At 45.8% G+C, this 20,458-nt stretch overlaps 1 protein-coding gene across 1 annotated transcript in view; it reads left to right on the top strand.

The window, feature by feature from the left end:
• BARX2 (BARX homeobox 2) overlaps nucleotides 1–4,047 on the top strand; it is a 33,035-nt gene extending 28,988 nt beyond the window's left edge. Inside the window, exons 2-4 of the mRNA XM_048329006.1 lie at nucleotides 146–443; nucleotides 2,880–2,964; nucleotides 3,731–4,047. Of these exons, the coding sequence (XP_048184963.1) occupies nucleotides 146–443; nucleotides 2,880–2,964; nucleotides 3,731–3,985 (638 nt within the window). The 3' untranslated portion in view covers nucleotides 3,986–4,047. The remainder of the gene's footprint in view (nucleotides 1–145; nucleotides 444–2,879; nucleotides 2,965–3,730) is intronic.
• Nucleotides 4,048–20,458: the final 16,411 nt, after the last annotated feature.

The raw sequence follows: 20,458 nt of genomic DNA, 5'->3' as shown, positions 1-20,458 counted from the left end.
TCCAAAGCGTGGAATATTCTGCCTTGTGGTCCTTTAACAAGCAAATGGCAGACCCAGGAGAGCTATTCCTGTCTCCCTGCTCTCCCCAGCTCAAACACATCAGCACTGAACTGACCTTCATCCACCTCTGCTTCCTCCCTGCCAGGGTCCCCTTCTCTTCGGGCGTATCCTCTCATCTCCGTCATCACCCGGCAGCCGCCCGTGGTGCCCCAGCTGCTCCCAGCTGCCGGCAGCTCCCGGGTGCTGCCAGCCCAGCCCTGCGTGAGGGTCACAGGCACAGAGGGTTCCCCCAGCGAGGCCCAGGGCAGCAGCGAGTCGGAGGCAGAGCAGCCCCTGCCACGCTCAAAGAAGCCGCGCCGGAGTAGAACCATCTTCACCGAGATCCAGCTCATGGGCCTGGAGAAGAAGTTCCAGAAGCAGAAGTACCTCTCTACGCCTGACAGGTAGGTGGGTTGCTCACACCAGGAATAGGGATGAGCAAAAGGGCTGCTCCAGCCCTGCTCAGCTGTTCCACACTGAACGTTCCCTGGCTGGGGGGTGCTGCCTATGGCTCCACCGAGGTGCCTCTGCCATTGGCCACGGCCATGGGCAGGTAACCAGATGCAGTTTCAAGGCTTCTTTTCCTGGGATCAAAGGTGACACAAATAGGTCATATCAATGGAAATGCCAGATGATGATACACGTGCCTGGGAGCAGGTCTCCAGGCTCAGAGACCTTCTCAGAGCAGAAGGATCTCTGCCTTTCCCATTCCTGCTGCACACTTGAAAAAAGACAGAGCCTGTCTCCCCCGGGATCTGCTGGTGGATGGCTGTGTGTCCATGGCTGCTGTGTGTCCATGCTATCTTCAGCTGGCTCCTGAGCTGGGTTTTGTCCAGCACCGTGGGCAGCAATGCAGTGGGAAGGTGGTGGCCTGTCCATCAGCTTGGAAAGCAGAGCCTGGGGTTGAAAGCTGCCTTACAAAGGCACAGGCAAGTTCTTAGGCACTACTTGGTACTCCATGGGCAAACCAAACTGAGGGAGGTTTTAGCTTTTTTAAGGGCTTTGAATCCTACTCTGCAAATTTAAATTGTAGAAAAATGATCCATCCAATTCCTAGGAAGTTTGTAAACCTGGAGAAGGTTTGAAAGGTATCAGTCCCTGCATTCCACAGAGGGCAGGGTCCCAATATTTAAATTGATTTTGAAGACGGCATTTTCTGCTCCTACTGCCTGTCACCAAATTGCAGCAAGACCAAATTTCCTGGCCCTGGCCAGCCTGTCTCATGAGTTTCAGAGCTCCTGCTGTGCCTGCACTGACTCCTCACAGCTTCACATCACCAGATGGTTGACACTTTGCTGAAGCACTCAAGGCTGGTAATTAACAATCTCGTATGACTGTTCCTTGGCTTCATTGGGGCCGATGAGCAATTCCTGCCCATGTACCACTTCCCCTGTGTTTGTTTCCTTGGGTTTCCAGGCAGTGCTGTTTGCACTGAAGAGTGTGGCAAGAGATGGCAGCTGGGTGCAGGTAATCCAGGTGTTACCAGACATGTGCACTGAGGCACGAAGGGTTGGCTAAGCTGTGCTTCTCTCTGCCAGCTCATGGCTGGAAACGTGGTGGCAAAGCAGTGGACTGTGGTCTGTGTTCACTCCTGCAGCTTTTGGCCTGGATAGGAGATTGTACCCCTGGGAGGGCACCTGAAGGCCCTGGTTTATCCATGGTGAGGGAGTGCAGGACATCAGGGTAATGACTCTGACATGTTCTACTCTCAACAGTAATGGTGTCTTAAATCAATGGCTTCAGATGTGAGGTAGTGGCATAACAAGCCTGCAGGTCCAGAGTGAATCCAGAACTGGGGAGAAGCATGAATCCTTGAGTGTGAGGTGGAGCCCAGAGAGCTGGTGTGGGGTATGTGGGTGTTTACAAATGTAATGGTTGCCCAAGGAGCCCAGCTGTTACCAAGGTTTTATTATGAAAAACTTGGCCGACAAACGTGTTCCCCCATCCAAAGGCAAGGAGATACTTGCCAAAAAGACAGAGAATCCAGAACACTGGAATGTGGCTCTGAGTTGGAGCTGTCCCACCTGCAGGACTTGCATGACTCTGAGGGGCACTTTCCCAGCATGGCTGAGGATTTCCAACTCCATCCCTTGTGCTACTCCATTGCAAAACTGCCAGATGCACGGTGCTATCACCTGTGGGGAAGGATCAGGAGCTACTCTGAGCCGCATTTGCTTCATATCCTGGGCTTTAATACAGAAATAATGGATGGGTTCACATGAACTTGCATGGGTTGGAGATTTGTAGAGGATGAATCAGGGCTGTCTGCTACATATACCCTGCAGCTAAACATGCAAAAAATAAATTCACTTAGAAGCCTAAATTGCCTAAATAGCAGAATGTATATGAAATTAATAGATTTAGACATACTACTACTCCATGAAAAATGAGCAAGTACCATGATCCCCATTCTGAAGGTAGTGACAAAGAGTAGCACTTTCAAAGGCAGGCTGATGCTGGGTGTCTGTTCCTACGTGTTTGCTTCAGACACCAGAGACCTGTTTTCCACGTACGTGTTGTACTAGTAGCACCTAACTCATGCACAAACATGGAGTATCAGCAGTGGGAGTGCAGCAGGTTCATGTTTCCAAGAGGGCAGAGAAACCCTGCCACTTCCAGGAGGAGAAAAGATAATAGAGAGCTTGCAAACACCTGCATCTTCCCTAGGAGCATCTTTGCATCCTAAATTCATGGGTTTTACCACTTTTGTGTGACTGTTCTCAAAACAACTGATCACAGAGACATGCTGAATGCTCTTACAGTGTTGGACTGCCTGGACCTGGCACCTGAGCTCCTCTTGGCTTCTGTAAACCTATTTTGTTATCTGGTTTGTCTCCCAGGCTCGACTTAGCCCAATCCTTGGGGCTGACTCAGCTCCAGGTGAAGACGTGGTACCAGAACCGCAGGATGAAGTGGAAGAAAATGGTGAGTGGGTCCTTGTAATTTCTCCATGGCTCTTAAAAACTGATTGCAAAGAACAGATTTGGAAGCTGAACATAGTGGAGTGACTTGTGTCTATTTATACCAAAATTTGTTTTATTCCTGATCACTTCTCACAGAGATGGTCTTTTTTAAAGTGTTCATACTGCAGCATATGTGGTGGGCTAGAGGGGATCAAAGGCAGTAGGAGGAGAACAAAGCAAAGGGGTGAAAGAAATGAGAATAAAACTGAGAGAAGAACCAAAATATCTCCTTCTGCATTTTTGGCATTTGTGTGATCTCAGTGCTTCTGGGATTGGTTTGATGCACAGACAAAAAAGACTGTGTTGCTTTATGGAAACAGAGCAGTTTTGAGTGCTGATATCATTAATTTTTGCTTCTCATATCTTCCTTTCACCTTTGACTTATTCTCATCTTCATGGTCCTTTTCCAGTTAAAATGCTTTTTATAAAGGACAACCACCCAGTAAATGCTGGTGGGAACATGATGATGTGACATTATCTAGTGGAGGTGCCCATGTTTTCTGATCTGGGAGAGGGGATGCAGTTCCAGGCTGTTCCTTTGGTGTATGTGGCACCTTCAGAAGTTACTGTCACTTCAAACAAAGTTGGTATTGGCTCGGATACAGATCCTTGGCTGGAGTGTCTTGTTGCTGCAGGGATGGTATGAAGAGAGAGGGAATTAGACACAGGAACAGGATGCCTGAGACCAGCAGAGTTCAGGATCCTGACGGGTCGTCTCTTTGCTCCAGGTGTTGAAGGGTGGACAGGAAGCTCCAACGAAGCCCAAAGGCCGTCCAAAGAAAAACTCCATTCCCACCTCAGAGGAGATCGAAGCAGAGGAGAAAATGAACAGCCAGGCTCAGAGTCAGGAGCTGGAGGGATCTCAAGCGTCCGAGGAGCCAAAACTGACGGAGGAGAAGCCAGACGAAGTCCCGCTGGAGACAGAGAAGTCTCCAGAACATCTACCAGAGCCTTCCTCAGAGGAGACTACACCATTAAGTTAAAAGGGAGAGAAAGGAGAGGAAAAGAAAAGCAAAAAAAAAAAGATAAAAGAGAAAAACCAAAACCAAATATATATATGTATATATATATTTAAATATGTATGTAATGGTGTGTGTGTACATATATATATATATATATATCTATCTATATATATATATATGTAGACCTTGTGTATAAGTCTAAAGATTGGTCACTTTGTGCCTTTGGGACTCAGCCATCACGGGCCAGGTGGAACAAAGACACCCTGAGGGAGTGGTGCCAGCCTGTTCCTCTGGTGGGTGCCTGAGCCTTCCTGCAGAGAGGGCCAGGGTCGGGATGTGTTTCCAGGGAAAACCACACCTAGAACTCCAAGACAGCTCCCTGAGAAGCCCAGGGCTCTCCCAGGCAGTGGGAGGCAGGTGTGTGGCTGTGTTGGAGGATCAGTGTGTTCCCTTGGCTTTATCCTTGCCCTGTGTGGTGCCAGTGGACAAAGAGCTTGGCCTGGGCTCAGATCAGGGACAGGAATGGGAGCTCTGACAGCACCATTTCCTCTTGTAACCAGCACTTCATTCTGTTAGGGATGGGCCCGACTTCAACCATTTTAGGAAACGGTTCAGACCCCCAGGTTTGCTTTGGCCCAGGTAAGATCAAAGCTTCTGAAGGGAGATCCATACCTGGGTCAGCTCCAATTGCCTCTCCTCGGGTTGTTTGGGTGCCGTGTCTGAATTTGCAGTGGTCTGGGATAAAACTTGGAATAAGATGAGCATTTGGATATAAGTCTGCTCCAAAAGCTTTGGGATGCTTGGATCTGGGACTTTTTCTTTGGGCCCACTTCTAATTTTTGTAGGGATTTTTTAAATGAACCATTAAATGTTTTCAGGGTTTGGGGGAAATGATGGATTTCCAAAGTTGCTGCAGGAAGTTGGCATTTGTTTAAGATGTGTGCCAAGAAAAGATGGGCATCATGTTTCATAGAGTCTTGTTAAGGGTGCATTTTGCCCAAAGGCTGCAAGAGATGTATTAAGATAACCTTTATTTTTTAATTAAAAATAAAATGTATAAATCAAACAGTTGTTGCAGTTGTTTCTCTTCCAGAGATTCTCATTTCAGAACATCAGGCAGGGGCTTTTCTGGAATGGGTTTTTCTATTCCAACAAAATCTGGAGAAAATGGAAGTCATCAGATTTTCCTTAACATCACTGCACAACAGGCTCTGTGTAAACTATTTGTAGCACTTGCTAAGGGAGGTGAGGGTGTTGTAAATGCCACCTTGTCACTGGGTGAATGTGTCAGAAGGAGGGCACTATTTTCTGTCACCTCCTCCAGTTTTGGACACACCTTTATTGGCTCTTTGTGGGCCTGTGAGGATGATTTCTGAATATCCCCCTTTTGGGGTGGCAAGGATTCACATGCAGTGTTGAGTGGGGAAAAAGGGATTCTTTTTCCCCCAGTTTCTTGCTCAGTGGTGTTTGGAAGTGTCTGATTCCAGCTCTGCATTAGCTCTGTGTTGCATCAGGTAACTTAAAATAGGCATTTGGTAAAAGATTTGTGCAGTTTATTTTCATGGATGAGTGTCCCAGCCTGGCAAGACTCTTTTCCACGGCTGCCATGCATCAAACCCTTCCTATTGTTTGTTCTCCATCCTGTCAGTGACTGAAGATGTGCCTTGAAACTTGAAAATGGCTTTCAGAAAGGCAAAAATAAACAAGTCATATAAGCCACAGTGATGTTTGTGGGACATCCTGTCCTAGAGCAGTGCTAATGTTATAAAAGGTGGGTAACTCCTGAAGAAATGAATCTGTATAGTCCTGCCTGGGGACTAATTTTTGAAATGGCTTAACAGAGAAATGCTCTCCAGGTAATCCTCTCTGTGCTACTCTCCGTGTGTATTTACAGTGTGGGAGACAAAGATTACAGCTTCATGTGGGGAAACTCTAGCTTTAGCCAAGCCAGGGTGGGACATGCTCCACTCCCTGTGTGTCCAACACACAAGAATCAACTTGGAAAAGGCAGCCACTGGTTTAAGTGCATCCACAGGATTGCACCTAAACCTAAACCAAATCTGCCAGAACTGGGCAACACTCGTTTGCAATGAACTTGGAAGCTACCAGGTATCTGCTACCTTTTAGCTCCTTTTTTCTGTGTCACAGTGAGCTAGAAATGGGATGAAACATTTCCCTCTTGCCTGTTGTGTTAGAAACACAGGTTGTGAGCTGCAAAGTGTTTTCTCTGCCATTAAATGCATCAAAATTTAGTTGTCTTTGAACATTTTTCTTTCCCCAGAGCCCTGACATGCTCGTGACACAGCCCCAGTGAGAGGCAAAGGTGCTGAGGCAGGATTTTGCTGCTTGTCTGGAGCTATGAAACAATGTCTGAGTTGTTGCACATTCTTTATCTGTGGATGTCGGGTTTTTTTCCTCTTCTTTCCAGAATTGTGCTGTAGTTCAACCATATCTATTGGACTAGAAATGACATTTAGTTTAAAAAGGCCTATGGCCTGTTTATACAGGAATTAGATTAGATGGTCTATGAAATCTGTAATCAGCCTCTATTGTTCTTGGATAGTGGCATCAGCACTCTTATCTGCACAGAAGATGTTTCCACAAGCCTTAAGTGCTGCAGTACTCAGGGAGAGTGAAGAGAGCAATTGACTGGAAATCATTTGTCCAATAATGAGTTTCACCATCAGGTTGCAAAAAAACTCTGCAAGAGTTTCTATTTAGTTGATTTGTAAGCCTGAACAGCTGATTAAATCAAATTCTGTGTGCAGATCATTCTAGAAATGAAAAGCTGACTGTCAGGGAAGGCATCAAAGATATTTCAACTTGTCTGAGTCAAAGTGAAATATTTTGTAATGAATCTGTTCTCTTCCAGGCCAGGCTGGACGGGGCTTGGAGCAGCCTGGGACAGGGGAAGGTGTCCCTGCTCATGGCAGGGGTGGCACTGGATGAGCTCTAGGGTCCCTTCCAACCCAAACCATCCTGGGACTTTTTTAATTGAAAAAAACCCCCAGGCAATCAGAGATGTACTGTGAGCACAGCATTTGGAAACTTCAGTATTTTCTTCAACCAAAAGGTTTTTCATAAAATGGACAATGGAAATGCATTTACTGGGTTTTTTTGCATTTGGTACCCAGAGGATTTGTCCAGCTTGAGGAATTCTGATAGATTTACATAACAGGGTGGGGAAAGAAAAGTAGAAACAGGAAAAAATATCCCTTTCTTGCCCTGAGATAGGAAGTGGTGTGTGGTGTTTCTTTGCTGTCCTAGGAAATAGATAAATATCAGAATAAAAAATTTCCAAAAATTTTAATGAGAGGTTTCGAAGTCCCAAGGAAAGCAAAGCTGGCCATTTTCCAACAAAGGGTAAAGTAAGTTTTATGAAATGACATTTCCCACTTCCCAGATGCAAATAATTGCTTCTGACTCAGCCCCACTTTACAGTGGGAACAGTTCCAGTGATTTTTTAATTTTTTTCCCTTGTTAATCCCATTCTAATCACTTATGAGTCAATCTGGGTAAAAATGCAATTCTCTTACTGTCTGGGCTAGTTTTTAATGAGTCCATAAGACACTGAAGATGTTTTTGTTCCTCTTTTGGCTGAGGAGCAATCTTAACGTCTTATTTTTCAATGTGATTATTTAAGTGCAGAATCAGCTCTCAAGATGCTCTCTGCTGCTGCTTTACTGAATGACTTTCACTGGTAATCTCCTGAGTGATCATGGAAAGCACATTCAGAACGTGTGATTGGATGGAGGGAAAACAGCAGGGAAGAAACGGGGAAATAATGGAATTGCTTGTTGGCCAAATCCTTTCATTCTTGTCTGTTGCATGCTACGTCTGCAAATGGAGTAAAATTACAAATTCTAGAAGGACTAAACATAGGGATCCCAGCTACTCTTGGGAGGCAAGGGCTCCTTTTCCTCTTGCTTTAAGGTTTTTCCTGCTTTGGGCTTATTTTTGGTCTGGTCACTGAAATGCCAAGAACTGAGTGACTCTTCCACTGCTCTTGGGCTGAGCTGAGTTGAGTTTGAAGGCTGGGTTGGGATTTAGCCCTTAACAGGGGCTGTGGGCTGAAAGTTGTGTTTGCCTTGTGCTCCTAAGACCCAGAGGAACAGCACAAGCCTGACTTCTGGCACCTGGGGCGCTGCTCCCTGAGGAAATCTGCACAAACAGTCCCATCCTCACCCCAGTGACAGCCAAGGGCTGCCTGGGGGCCTTTGGGCTGGTCCTGGAGATGGTTTCATTCCTTTAAAAGCCTCTTGACTGTTGTGCCTCCCAGGATCTGCTGTCCCAGGACTGCTGGTTGCTCATCCCAGCAATCTGGCCGGAGACAAGAGCCTTTGGGATTGAGCCCTGATGATGTTCAGGGGTATTTGGCTCCCAGTCCTGACAGAAGGGAACAAGCCCTGATGTCGAAATCCCAACTCCCCTACAGGGATGGGAAGTGTTCATATCCGGAGTTCTGGCTGGGACCCACCTTTTATTGTACCCACTGCTGAGATAATTTTGCAAAGCACTGAGCTCATCCTGCAGGATGGTTCCCCCAGGTCCCAGCAAGGATGAATAAGGAAAAAAAAAAATAGTCTTTATTCATTTAACTTCAGGCCAGTACAAAGAAATTTGGTGTTTTTCAGTTTTCCCCCTCTCAATCATCTTTTCTCAGCAGCAAAATGGAAAAAGTACAAAAGAATGGACTGAAAAGAAGAGGAGAGAAGAAGGAACTGAAAGAAAAAACAAAGGGGAAGAGCTTAACTGCATCAACCTACATGGAAAATAAAAACCAGAAAGAAAAATAATCATGGTGAAAAGTCAACCTCTTTTTTTTTTTTTTTTTGGACAGATGAAGCTCTAGTTCTGTAAAGAGGTATTTTTCTGTGGTTTAGCTCTATGTGCAAGGATGATGCATGACTGGTTTTTCATAAGTTTCCTTTTATGCAGTATAAATTAAAATATAGCTGGGTAAAGAACAGTTCTTGGATTAAACTTAAGCTACGATACAGGATTTGGGCCCAAATCTCGACAAAGGCAGAGGTTTGGCGAAGTCTAGATCCTGTAGAATCTTAGATGTTGGGCATGAATATCCTGTAAGAACCTCACTCCTCTTTCTTCCCAGGGTCTGGTACTGCCAGGTAGGATTTATCAGGTTTTATTGTAAACTGAAGAATAGGTGGTTTGGGGGCATCAATCTTTGGAGCACAGTAGCTTTCCATTATTGTATTGTAGCTGCAATTTAAATCTCTTAAATTAGTGATATTTGGTTTAAATTACAGTCTATAAACAGGCTAAAAAAACCCCCCAACTTGTCCCTTTTCTTGTGTCTAGGAATCCACAACTGGGTACAAGCCATCGACCTTGAAGTCCTGGACTTAAAGTTCATGAGGGTGATTTTCAATGCAGGGATTTGAACCCTAAAATCTAAATATATTTTTCCCTGGCAGAAATAGATCAAGTCTGGTTGTTGCTTTTGTTTAAACCAGACACCCTGTGGTTTCTAGGCTTTCCCCACTAATTCCAGTCCCCTCCTGTATTATAAACCTCATAGTGTCCCAATGCAGTGGAATTACAGTCACTGCTCAAAAGGAAGCCTCTGGATCTGCTGGGATCCATGGGTAAAACGATCCTGTCCCAAAGGGAGAGTTGTGGACAGCTGCCAATGCACAGGGAACCCTCTGCAGGCTGCTCTGCCAGGTCCCTTCACTGCTGGAAACACTGGAGCTCCTGTTTTGTCAAACAATTGAGAGTAATAGAAAGTGTTACTCACTAGGAGAAGTTCTGAAATCATAGGCAGCCTGCCTCCTGCACGCAGGTGGGAGTGGGGACTTTCCCTCCAGAGATTACCAAAGAACAAATCTATCAAGGAGAAATTTCAGGAGCCAAAATTTCCTGGGGAAGAAGGTGGTGGAGGCTGCCGAGTGCTAACAAAAGCAGAGGAAGTGATGGTACTCCTTGGGCAAATGCTTCTAATATTTGCATAAACCAAAGGAACCAAACACTCGTAGAGAAAACAACAGTGAAATATTTCAGGCCTTCTATGCTTCCCAATGGACCATTAATGTCCTTCCCAAGCAGGAGTCAGCCTTGTCAGGTGGAGAAGGTTCCAATTTCCTGGACCCTTCAGACTTCACCCTTCTCACCACACCCAAAGCCAGCTCTCACTTCGGCCAAAGCAAAACCTTCATTAGCTGCAATACCCAGTTCTGATACTGATCCTTGCAGACCACGATGAGTTCACGTGGGTTTGGTGAGGACAAAGAGTACAAGGGACCCTGAAGCCCAGCAAGGTGTCACAGAGGCTGCTGCAGAAAAGGAATTAAGTGAAAGCAGGTCTGAGAACTGTCTGAAATCAGTCAGGTCCTGCTATTTATGCTGGAAGGAACTCACTGTGAGAAAGCTTTCAGCAGCATTCCTTCCTGTCCCATCTTGGGTGGCTGTTCCAGCAGTGTCACCTTGTCATTACAATGCCATGGTAGTACTCTTAGTTACGCTTACTCTTATAAAAATAATGAGAAAAAAGAGAAGTAAACTGTCATGAAAACAGCAGGGCTCCCTCCTTGAGGCTGCTGGATACAAACCCTGCAGATTTGTGTGGCTTTCAAGAACTTTTTAGCAAGCCAACATTGAGGGTGGGGGGTTATTTGTAAAGCCAGATCACACAGCTCCCTGTGGCACTTTCCTGGTGCCTCTGGAAAATTCAGATTCTCCTATAGATCTGGTAGCTCAATGAGGAGCAAACAAGCTGAAAGTGGTGGATTAAAAGTGATAAATTCACAAGTAGGTCACAGGCTGGGAGTTCTTGCTCACCATGATTCTGCTGAGAGATGGTGGCACCAGATCAGTGAGGAGAGACTTCTCCATCATCCATCCCTGTCCTTGGCATGTCAGTGCATGCACAAGCCTTGGTGCCTTGGGTCCAAGGTCCTGCCAGGAGGGATGGGAACTTCCCTCTTCTTATGGACCTTTGGATAGCCCTTAATTCTGTCTCTCTTCCCACCCTTCCTACCTTGGACACTTCCTGATCAATGTTGTTCCCACAGGAGGTCCTTTGGCAGCTGGGGAATTGCACCTCCTGGGATTCCCAGAGCTGTGACCCACCAGTGCTGCCAGGTTTAGAGCAGCAGACACCCGAGTGTGCTCCCAAACCACAGGCTGCCACACCAGGGCTGGTTTCCACATCCAGAGCAATTGCTCTCTTCTTCCTGTGCTGTGCCCATCCCTGGGTTGGTGTGGGAGGATCAGGAAGCATGCCTTCGGTCTCAGAGGATTGATCCCTGCCAAACAAGGGATGCAGAGCATCAGCTCTCTGCAAACCTCAGCGAGAACAAAGCTCTGGAGTCTGGGCCACCTCAGGAGGGACAGCAGCTTTCTGTGCTGGGATTTGCACACAGAAGCTGCTTCATGGTGAAAATTAACAGCAGCTAACCCATAACGTCACCTGCTCCTCCACATGGAGATATTTCTATTATTTGGGTGGGGAGCATGACTCAGAGAAACTATTTCCTCTCCTGTCCACGATTTTCATTACTGGAAAGACAATGGCATTTTCCCCCGTGTTTCATTTTGTGTTATTTAGGATAATGATACTGATAATAATCCCTGATAATGGGATTAGAAGCCCAGACTGGGAGTTACCTGCCTTATTCTCCATGTGCCTCAGCGAATATTTACCCCGGAGGTAATAATTAGATCCGTTCCTGCAGTGAAAAGTCACCATCTTGCGCAGTGAGATGAAGATGTCAGAGAGCAGAGGATGGCTTGGCGTTTGTTCCAAGCTCTTGTCAGGAGAGAGGGAACAGCTCATTTTTGAAGCATCAGCCAATCCTTTACCTGTTAAATCTGAGGTTCATTGTTCCCCTTCCCCAGGCCCTGCCCCTCTCCTTGTGCCATGTTACCACCCTGGGATAAGCGAAAGCCCCTGAACTTTATCCTCCCCTTGATAGGAACTGATTAGAAGCCGTAGAAGAGTCCCTACACCCTTTCCCAAGGAATGCTCAGCTCCCTGGCTCCCAGCCCTGGGCTGGATCAAGCCAAGCGTGCTGACCTTTCGGGCACAGCATGGAGCCCATCTGCTCCAGCAGCAATTTGGGAGCCCGAGGCAGCAGAGTGAGATTTTCGTGATTTATTCAGCATTCTACGCACCTCGTGTGGGACATGGGCCCAGGACAAGAGCCAAGATAAGGTTTCAAAATCTGAATTTGAGACATTTTGGAAGAAAAGCTGATTTTGAAGCAGCAGACAATGCTCCCTCTGAAGGTGCCAAGCTCCTTGGAGCGTGTCACACACTTCTCCCTTAGCCTTGGTCCCCCAAAATCAGGAGTTACTGCACATCCAGCCCCTTGCCTGCAGAGGCAGGATGGTTTTCTTCCTTTCAGAAACCCAAAGCTTTCTACATTTTAGCTCTTTTTCAAGATCTGCTCTTAGCAAAGAAACTGAGCTCTAGTTGTGCACAATAAATCTGGAGCAGGTGAACAGGGGAGTGTTGCCAAACCATTGATGCTCCCTGAGTGCTTTCCAGAGCCGGGTGTCCTCCTCCTTGGATCGTATTTGGATCAGTTTCATTTCCTGCTTGTTCTTCCTTGCAGCGAACATTGATTCAACTCGGTGTAGTTACAGCAACAGCAGAGCAGGAAATGAATGGATGCTTGTGAAACAGAACACAAATATTCCCCTTTTCCCTGTGCAGGTTCTGTGCAGGTAGTGCTGGGGGTGCCTTCTCAAGCTGGGATCATGGCAGGAGATAAAAGTCAGGATTAGCAGGGTTGTTTGGGTTGCAAGACCAGGTTGTTGCAATTCCATGCTTGTTCATACTTTCTCTTTCATAAATATTTCTGTCTCTGATAAAAACAATCGGAAGGGTTTTTAGGTTTCTACTCCTCTTGGTAAGCTGTGGCAGAGGCCAGTTCCTGTGGCAGCCCTTCATTAAATTATCTCTTGAGGTCTCTGTGTGTCCCATTTCATGGCCTTTTTTTTTTCCTGGCATTGTCCACTGCCACAAGCAGTTCTCCCTCTCTGCTTCTTCTCTCCTCAGGCATTTAAAGCTGGGGATCAGATCTCCATGCAATCTTCATCCTGTCAGGCTCTTGGAGGCTTGTCCCATGAGATAATCTCCTTCCCAGGATCACTCCCATATCCTTTTGCTGTTTCTGTTCCAGGCTGAATTTATCTCTCTTGAACACAGGTGATGAAAACCATACACGTTGCTGTAGTGAACGTCTTACAGCAGCACCACCTCCGTCCCAGATACCGCATCTGGCTCATTTTGGAGTTTAAATTGTGGGGTTTTTTAAGGTGGGCCACCTGATTTTGGTAGCCAGAGACCTCATTTAGTAATTTAGTGGTTTGCTTCCACATGGTTTGCTTCTGCCATATCTCTCATCCCTGAATCTCCTGTTTTCCTGTAGGTTGTACAATTCCTTTGGTAATGGCAATCTGACTCAGCTTTTTGTCATCAGCAAACTTTGATGGCTCAACTCTGCTTTTACTGCCCAGGGTTTTAATTAAAGACTTATATAAAATTAATCTCAGCTGGAATCCTGAACAACTCTGTTAATAAACTTCCTTGAGCCCACTTGCCTCTCTCTGAACACGTTTTCCTTTTATCTCCAACCACCTCTGGACCCTCTCATACAAACCCTGCTTTTGTCAGTGAAGATACTAATTCCCTTTGCAGAATTGGAGAATCCATACAAATTTCTGGTGGATGACATTTCCCTCATCTAGAAAATCCTTATTGAAAAGAGATTAGCCACAGCAAACATCTTTTCACATTATCCCATTTCCCTGAATCTCTTCTGCTTTATTTTCCTAAGCTGTTAAAGTCTGCTATATCAAATTTTCTTCCCAGTTCTTAAATATAGGTGACCATTTTTCATGCAAAGCTGGTTTATTAAAACCTTTGCTCTGGGGGGTCTGTGATAAATCATCTTGTTTGTGACATGAGAGTTGTTTCTTACGGGATTGTCGTAGCTCCGAATTTTCTGCCTGAATTTCCCTCCCTGAGTCCTGCTTTCAACAATTTGGGGATTTGCATTCATTTTTCCCATATGGAATCAGGGTTACCATTTCATAAATGCAAATTTTGCTTTCCACGAGTGTGGCGATGCTCTTTGTCTAACCCAGGAGGTGCCAGTGGATGGGGATACTTGCACGGAGAGATGGATCTGCACCGTTCACAGCAAGTTTGTCTTACCAAATACAGAGTTCCCAGACATCAGCCCAGCCCTGTTTCTTCTGAGAATTCAAAGGTCAGGCAAATAGGGAGGGAAATGGGAGCAATGGTGCTCAAACAGTTTTAATGACAATGTCCTTTCATACCTGCCAGTGGGGTTTTTAAATTTTTTTTTCTTTTTAGCTCTCTGCCATTGTTAATCTTTTTTTTACCTCTCGTCCTCTCTGTTTATTTTTATTGCAGATTTATTAGGTGCACAGTTAAGTGCCATTTAGCTTTGCAGAACTGTCATCGCCAGCAGTTTATGAATGGGATCATTCACTGACAAACTATTTAAACACTAAAAGGGGGGGAAATTTACTGCTCCAGGTCACTGAAGAAGCCAAGATCAACTGAAACTCAGCTGTGTTTCTCCTTGAATACAGGAATGTGACGAAGGTGCTCAGAGTTTTCTTTAATGTATTCTCATCCTTAATTTATCCTCACACGTCAAACCAAATGTCACTCTGTTTTGCAGTGCTACTTTTCCTAAAATAATGCCTTTTTTTCTGACAGCTTGCAAGAGCCCAGAGATCTAAAAATGTGGCTAAACAGGCAGTCACACACCTGCTAATTAAGGCTATGAATAAGCTGTGACCAGTCATGCAGGCACTGACAACCAGTTCCAGGCAGGGAAGGTTTTTAGATAGAAAGCCAGGAGAGTTTTGCAGATCTAATGCAATCCTGGATATGGGAGCCTGGGAGCAGGTGTCCCTTCATAATCTTGAAAAAACAATCTTACTGGCCTTTAATATTTCTGACCCAGAGCTGCCACAAGTGCAGAGTGGTGTGTTCTTTCTTCTGCCAGTAGATTCACAGGAATTCCTCCCTGTGAGGGTGGGGAGGCCCTGGCACAGGGTGCCTGGAGAAGCTGTGGCTGCCCCATCCCTGGAAGTGTCCAAGGCCAGGTTGGACGGGGCTTGGAGCCACCCGGTCTAGTGTCCCTGCCCGTGGCAGGGAGGTGAAATGAGCTTTAATTCCCTTCCAAGCCAAACCGTTCTGGGATTCTTGGATTCTATATCAGAGCTGGACTTTTCCCTTGGTCACCTGTTCCACCCATGGAGCCTGGTATTAATTCTATGGGTCAGTGCATGGTTCTTACAAGTGGTTATCTCTGCCCTCCTTCAAGCTCCTAGCCCAGGGAAGTCCTGCAGGACTGCACTTGCTGTATTTTCCATGCTCCTCTTGCAAGGGAATTTTCTCCCTTTTTTTTAGCCTTGTAATGTATATAACCTTCAAATAATGGTGCAAGGTTGTCTGTTTGCACATGTGATTTCATGTGTTTAATCATGTCCTTCACATCCTAAACTTTTGGAGTTGTATTTAATTCCTTGGGAGTGTGTAAATACATATTTGTGTGTGTGTGTGACTCTAGGTTTGTAGAAGCGCTGGACGGGCTCCAGGAGCGCAGCCGGTGGGGACTGTGGGGTGTTGAGTGAGGGACCAAGGTGGCCTCAGCTTTCCTGGCTCTCATGTCTCTGATGCTCTGACCCTTTGAATTCCACTGGTTTTTTCCCAAGTGAAATTTTCCTCTTCACCTGATCCCAGGATATTGCCAGGCTTACAGCTCATTATACATGGGGGGATCAAGCTGTGTTGTAAAGCTGACAAAAGTGACAATTTTATATGTTTTTCTCCAGCAGTTCCACATTGCCGTGGAAGCTTTTTGACTAATCCACTCAGATTTGGAGTTAATCCTCCTGCACTTGGAATATTTGTGTGTAGGTATTTGAGAGATTTAAATGGACACCACTAACCCCTGTGGGGTCTCGTTTCTTAAAATACCTTAGAAACTCAATCTGTGGAGGAAGATGAGACACAAAGGCTTCTTTTTTGTAGCGATCTGCTTTGATTTTACTCTCTTTACAGGGTGAAATCAAGAAAAGAAGGACTCCATGGCTATGATTTTAATGCTTTAGCAACTTTAGTTAATGCAGATCTTCTAAGTTAGGGGAAGTGCCCATTTTATAGATATGGAAACTAAATGCACAAAGAGATGAAACACAGTTCTCAAAATAACAAAGACAAAAGTGGCAGGAGTGCAAGCCCCGGGGGTCCTCTGTGAGAGCAGTAAGAGTATGGACATGAGCTCAGCTGCTCATAAGAAATGTATTTTAATTCCTTTGAGAGGCTTTGACTGGAGTTTCTCATAAATTCTCCCAAATTTATGTGCTTTTGGTGCACTGGGAAATATTATAACGGCCTGTCTTTTTACCACCTGCAATTCAGCAGGTGCAGGATGGGAGCAAGCTGGAGAATCCAGGTCTGGAGCTGGATCATGACACCCCACAGTCAAGTGGAGTTTGCTGATAGGGGTGAGCTGGGGAAGGCACCCAAAGCTGGGTGTCAATAAAATCCCCCAAGTGCTCCTGTGGGACTGTTCTTCAGTGTTGGAAACGTTCAGGTTGAAGCCACCAGCTCTTAATGTCTGAGATTGGATCTCCACCCCCGGCAAAGGCTCGGTCGGCTTTGCTGTCCAGTTTGGGTCTGAGCCGTGTCAGGTCCCTCAGGTCCCACTGCTGTGTTGCTGTAACTCACCTCCAAATCGCCTTGTCAGTCACGTTCTGGAGCCTAATGAGCCAATACCAGTGGATTTCACCAGGATTTAATGGATTTAATGTCATCATTTCTTGATGGAAGTTGCCAATGATTTACACAATTTTGCTTCTCCTCCAGTTTTGGTTGGTAGTTGGTTCACTTTGTCAAATTTTTGTTGCTTTTAAGGTGTGCAAAAAATGAGCCCTTTCAGGACTGACAAATCAAAGGTGAGGAAATCAACTTTTTGTCCACTTCTATTTTTTTAAATTAAAGCAGATATTTTTATTCTCATTTTGATAGTCTGTTAGGCAACACTACACAACAGCAGATTGAAACATTTCTTCCTTTGCATGGGGCTCAACACACCTGACTTTGACCATCTTAAAGTTTGCTGTTAAGTCTGAGCTGACCATCTCCTTCCATCTGTGGCCAGTGTGGAGAATGACACAGCTTATCCTGTCTCCTGCAGAGGGGAATCATTCTCTGGAGACACCACTAACTGTACGCAGAGTTAAGATCCTTTCCTTAATCTCCTTTATGTTTCTAGCTAACAGCTGAAGCCACCAGACCTTGACTTGCATGGAAATTGATGCTCACTGGGCATTTTTAGCAAAAGCAGATGTCTTAGAGTTTGTTTTTAGCTGAAGACTAGCACAGAGTGGTCTAGAGGAAGGTGTCCCTGCCCATGGCAGGGGATTCAATGAGAGTTTTAAGGTCCCTTCCAACCCAAACCATTCTGTGGGAAAGGAGAATATGGAGTAATGGGGAGTAGTTTAGAAAAGTGGCTGTCCCAACAGCAGACTGCAGTGTGTCCAGCCTGTGTCACACTGGGTGCCAAGGGGAATACGAGGAGCAGTTCAGACAGATGCAGAGCAACCTTTCCTCCTTCTCCTGACCTCCAGCAGCTGGCTCAGCCCTGGTACATGACACCGTATCTGCCTTCCAAATGCTCCTTACTCCTGGCTGTAATGACCCCAGCTATCGTTATCCACAGAAATTACACTTTGGCTCTTGGGTTTCAGAAGCATCGTGTGGCAGGGAGTCCTGCAGCCTCATTAGGCTCTCAGTGCACCCTCCCTCCTCCCTCCTGATCTGCTTCTTGCTCACTGAGGATGGGGACAAGGACGTGCCCTGGACAACCCATCATGTGCCTTCAGGTCACAGTCCTGCCCTCCTTCCCTCACCTGGCACTGTGTCCTTGTGCTGGCAGTGGGTGAGAGGAGAATTGAACCCATCATCTCTGTATCTGTTGGGGTTTATAATTAATAAAAATCAATTTTTATCCAGAGTTCTTTTTTCAAGAGCTCTTGGTACTTAACTGCATTGACAGATGCCACAGTAAAAATAGGTGATCTCACTGAGCAGGTTGTGAGTGGTGATGTTGTGCTCAGCCTTTGTTTTTAACTTGGGGAAGGAGCAGAGAAATCACCGCAGTTGCTTACTGGGGTAATAATCACTTGCTGTTAGAGCCATTCCATTTGGAAATACTCCCCCATGCTCAGGGTCAGGGGTTTTGAATGGAGGCAGAGTTAACACAGCTGAGGCTGTACAGAACCTTTTGGCACAGGGCTGGGCTGTGCCAAGTCCCCTCCAAGCAGGGCATTTATTGTCAGGGAGTTCATCAGCTCTTGGGCTCCAGTCACAAAGAGCTGCAGTTGCAGCCTCCAAAGAATCATGTCTTTGAGGAAGGGTTTTTTTCCTAATGAGCATTATAATTTTTCTTTTTTTTTTTTTTTTTTTTTTTTTTTTTTTTTTTTTTGCATTCAAACCTGAAATGGCATGCATCTCATTTTTAAATCTACTGGATTTTCCCTAATGGAGCAGAGGGATGATGGAGACGTTTTAACAGTGCAGCTAATTGAGCATGGAGAGTGTGCCCGGGATATGGTGGAGTTTCCATTACTGGAAATGTTGATATCCAGGGTAAATTTCTCTTCTTAAGAGACTTCCTTTAGTTAAAATTAATTCTGTGCTTGTATTCTAAGGCAGATGAAAAGAGGGGATCACGCTGGTTCCCCCTCATGGTGTTATGTTGCCTCCCAGCCTGGCGCTGCTGGGATCACAATGACTCTTCAGGAAAAGGATGGGATAACTCCCAGGGGCTGATGGATGCTCTCAGCTGGGTCTGTGGCCAGTCCCAAGCTGCATACGGTAGGGGATCCACGTTTCCTCTTTCCTGCAGAATCGCCTGGAATTGCTGCAATGACAGAGGCTTAATGCTGTCTTGGCATCGCGCTTGCTCCCGGCGGGCCTCCCTGGCAATCTTGCTTTATAAACAGAGGCAGCAGGATTGCCAAAATCACAGGCAAGGAGCATTTCGGGCCCATGGCATGGTGTCACCATATGTGAATCTGCCGAGGATGAGGAACGGGTGGCACAGAACTCCTCTCATCTTCAGCCTGGGGGCATGGCACACCTCTATCAGGTTTTTGGGATCAACAGCAGGAGGAAAAGAGGGAATGGACAGACATCTGTAGGTGGGGCAGACTGGAATGATGGAAAAAGCAGAGAAGGCAGCATCTGTTATTATTGGGGTTTGTATTTCGCCCCATTTCTATCGATGTTTCCAGAAAAAAACAGATTAATTTATCATTTCATTATCTTGCAACACCCAGTTTCCAGCATTCCCAGCACCCAAGGCCTGGAGTTTACAACTAAAACACTGACAGGGTCATGAAGTTCATCAGCCCAGTTGGTCAGAGCACAGTGCTAATAATGCCAAGGCTGCAGGTTCAATCCCAGTATGGGCTATTTGCCTAAGAGTTGGATTTGATGTTCCTTGTGGGCCCCCTTCCAACTCAGAATATTCTGTGGTTCAAATTTCTTCAGGAACCAGGAATGTTTATCCAAGTCTGATAGGGAATGTATATCTTTGGGGAGTTGTTGTTTTCTGGTTTGTTTAGGTTGTTTTTTAATTAAGTTGGTAATATGCATTCCATTGGGACAGAGAAGGGAACAGGCCCTCATTCTTTTCACCTGTTCCAGTAACTTGAAATTTTTGCTTAGCTAAAATTCCTGGGCTCAAGAGTAGCACAGCGCAGGGCTGTACAGGAACCAAGAGATGTGCTCAAGTTATATTTTCAGCTGACATAAATCAATGGGGAGCCATTTATACCTTCTGAGCATCTGGCTGGGGATTTCATGTGTCACCTTCTGTCCTCCCTGCGAGAGGCTCATCCCATGAACAAGGAACAGCCTTAACCTGAAAATGTTCCCAAGAAAGGTCAGGGTCACACAGAGCAGCTCCTGAAGAGCCACTGAGGGTGGGAATTTGCAGCTCTTGATGCCACATCCATGGGAAGTTTTTGTCTCTCTGTTTTGGAGAGGGAGGGGTAGAAGTGAGTGCTCCAGCAGTGGAGGCAGCGATGCCGTGGGTTTCCCAGGCTGAGGGACAGGACTGGGAACCATCACATGGAGAACATAACCTACAAGAAAGCCGGCGCTGGGAACAACAGGAGCTGTATTATAGCAGATAAACACTGGGAAAGCCACATGAATCACGAGCCTGGGAATTGAATTGTTGCAAACATTTTGGAGAGGCGAAAGAGTCTTACTGGTGAAGCCTGGCCTTGGCAGAAGAAGCTGTTCCCATCTATTATCTTTTGAGGCAGACAAAGGGTGGAAAAAAAAGGGAAGAGAAGGTAGAAACCACATATAAGCATTAATTAATGCTCTCCAGGCTTCTTCTTCTTGGTCATGTTAAACCTTTAATCCCTGGGATTTAATAATGCTGTGGCTTTTTATTCATGTCC

This window comes from Corvus hawaiiensis, chromosome 25 (assembly GCF_020740725.1).
Source record: "Corvus hawaiiensis isolate bCorHaw1 chromosome 25, bCorHaw1.pri.cur, whole genome shotgun sequence".
Classification (NCBI taxonomy): domain Eukaryota; kingdom Metazoa; phylum Chordata; class Aves; order Passeriformes; family Corvidae; genus Corvus; species Corvus hawaiiensis.
This window is presented reverse-complemented; position numbering and strand designations above follow the sequence as displayed.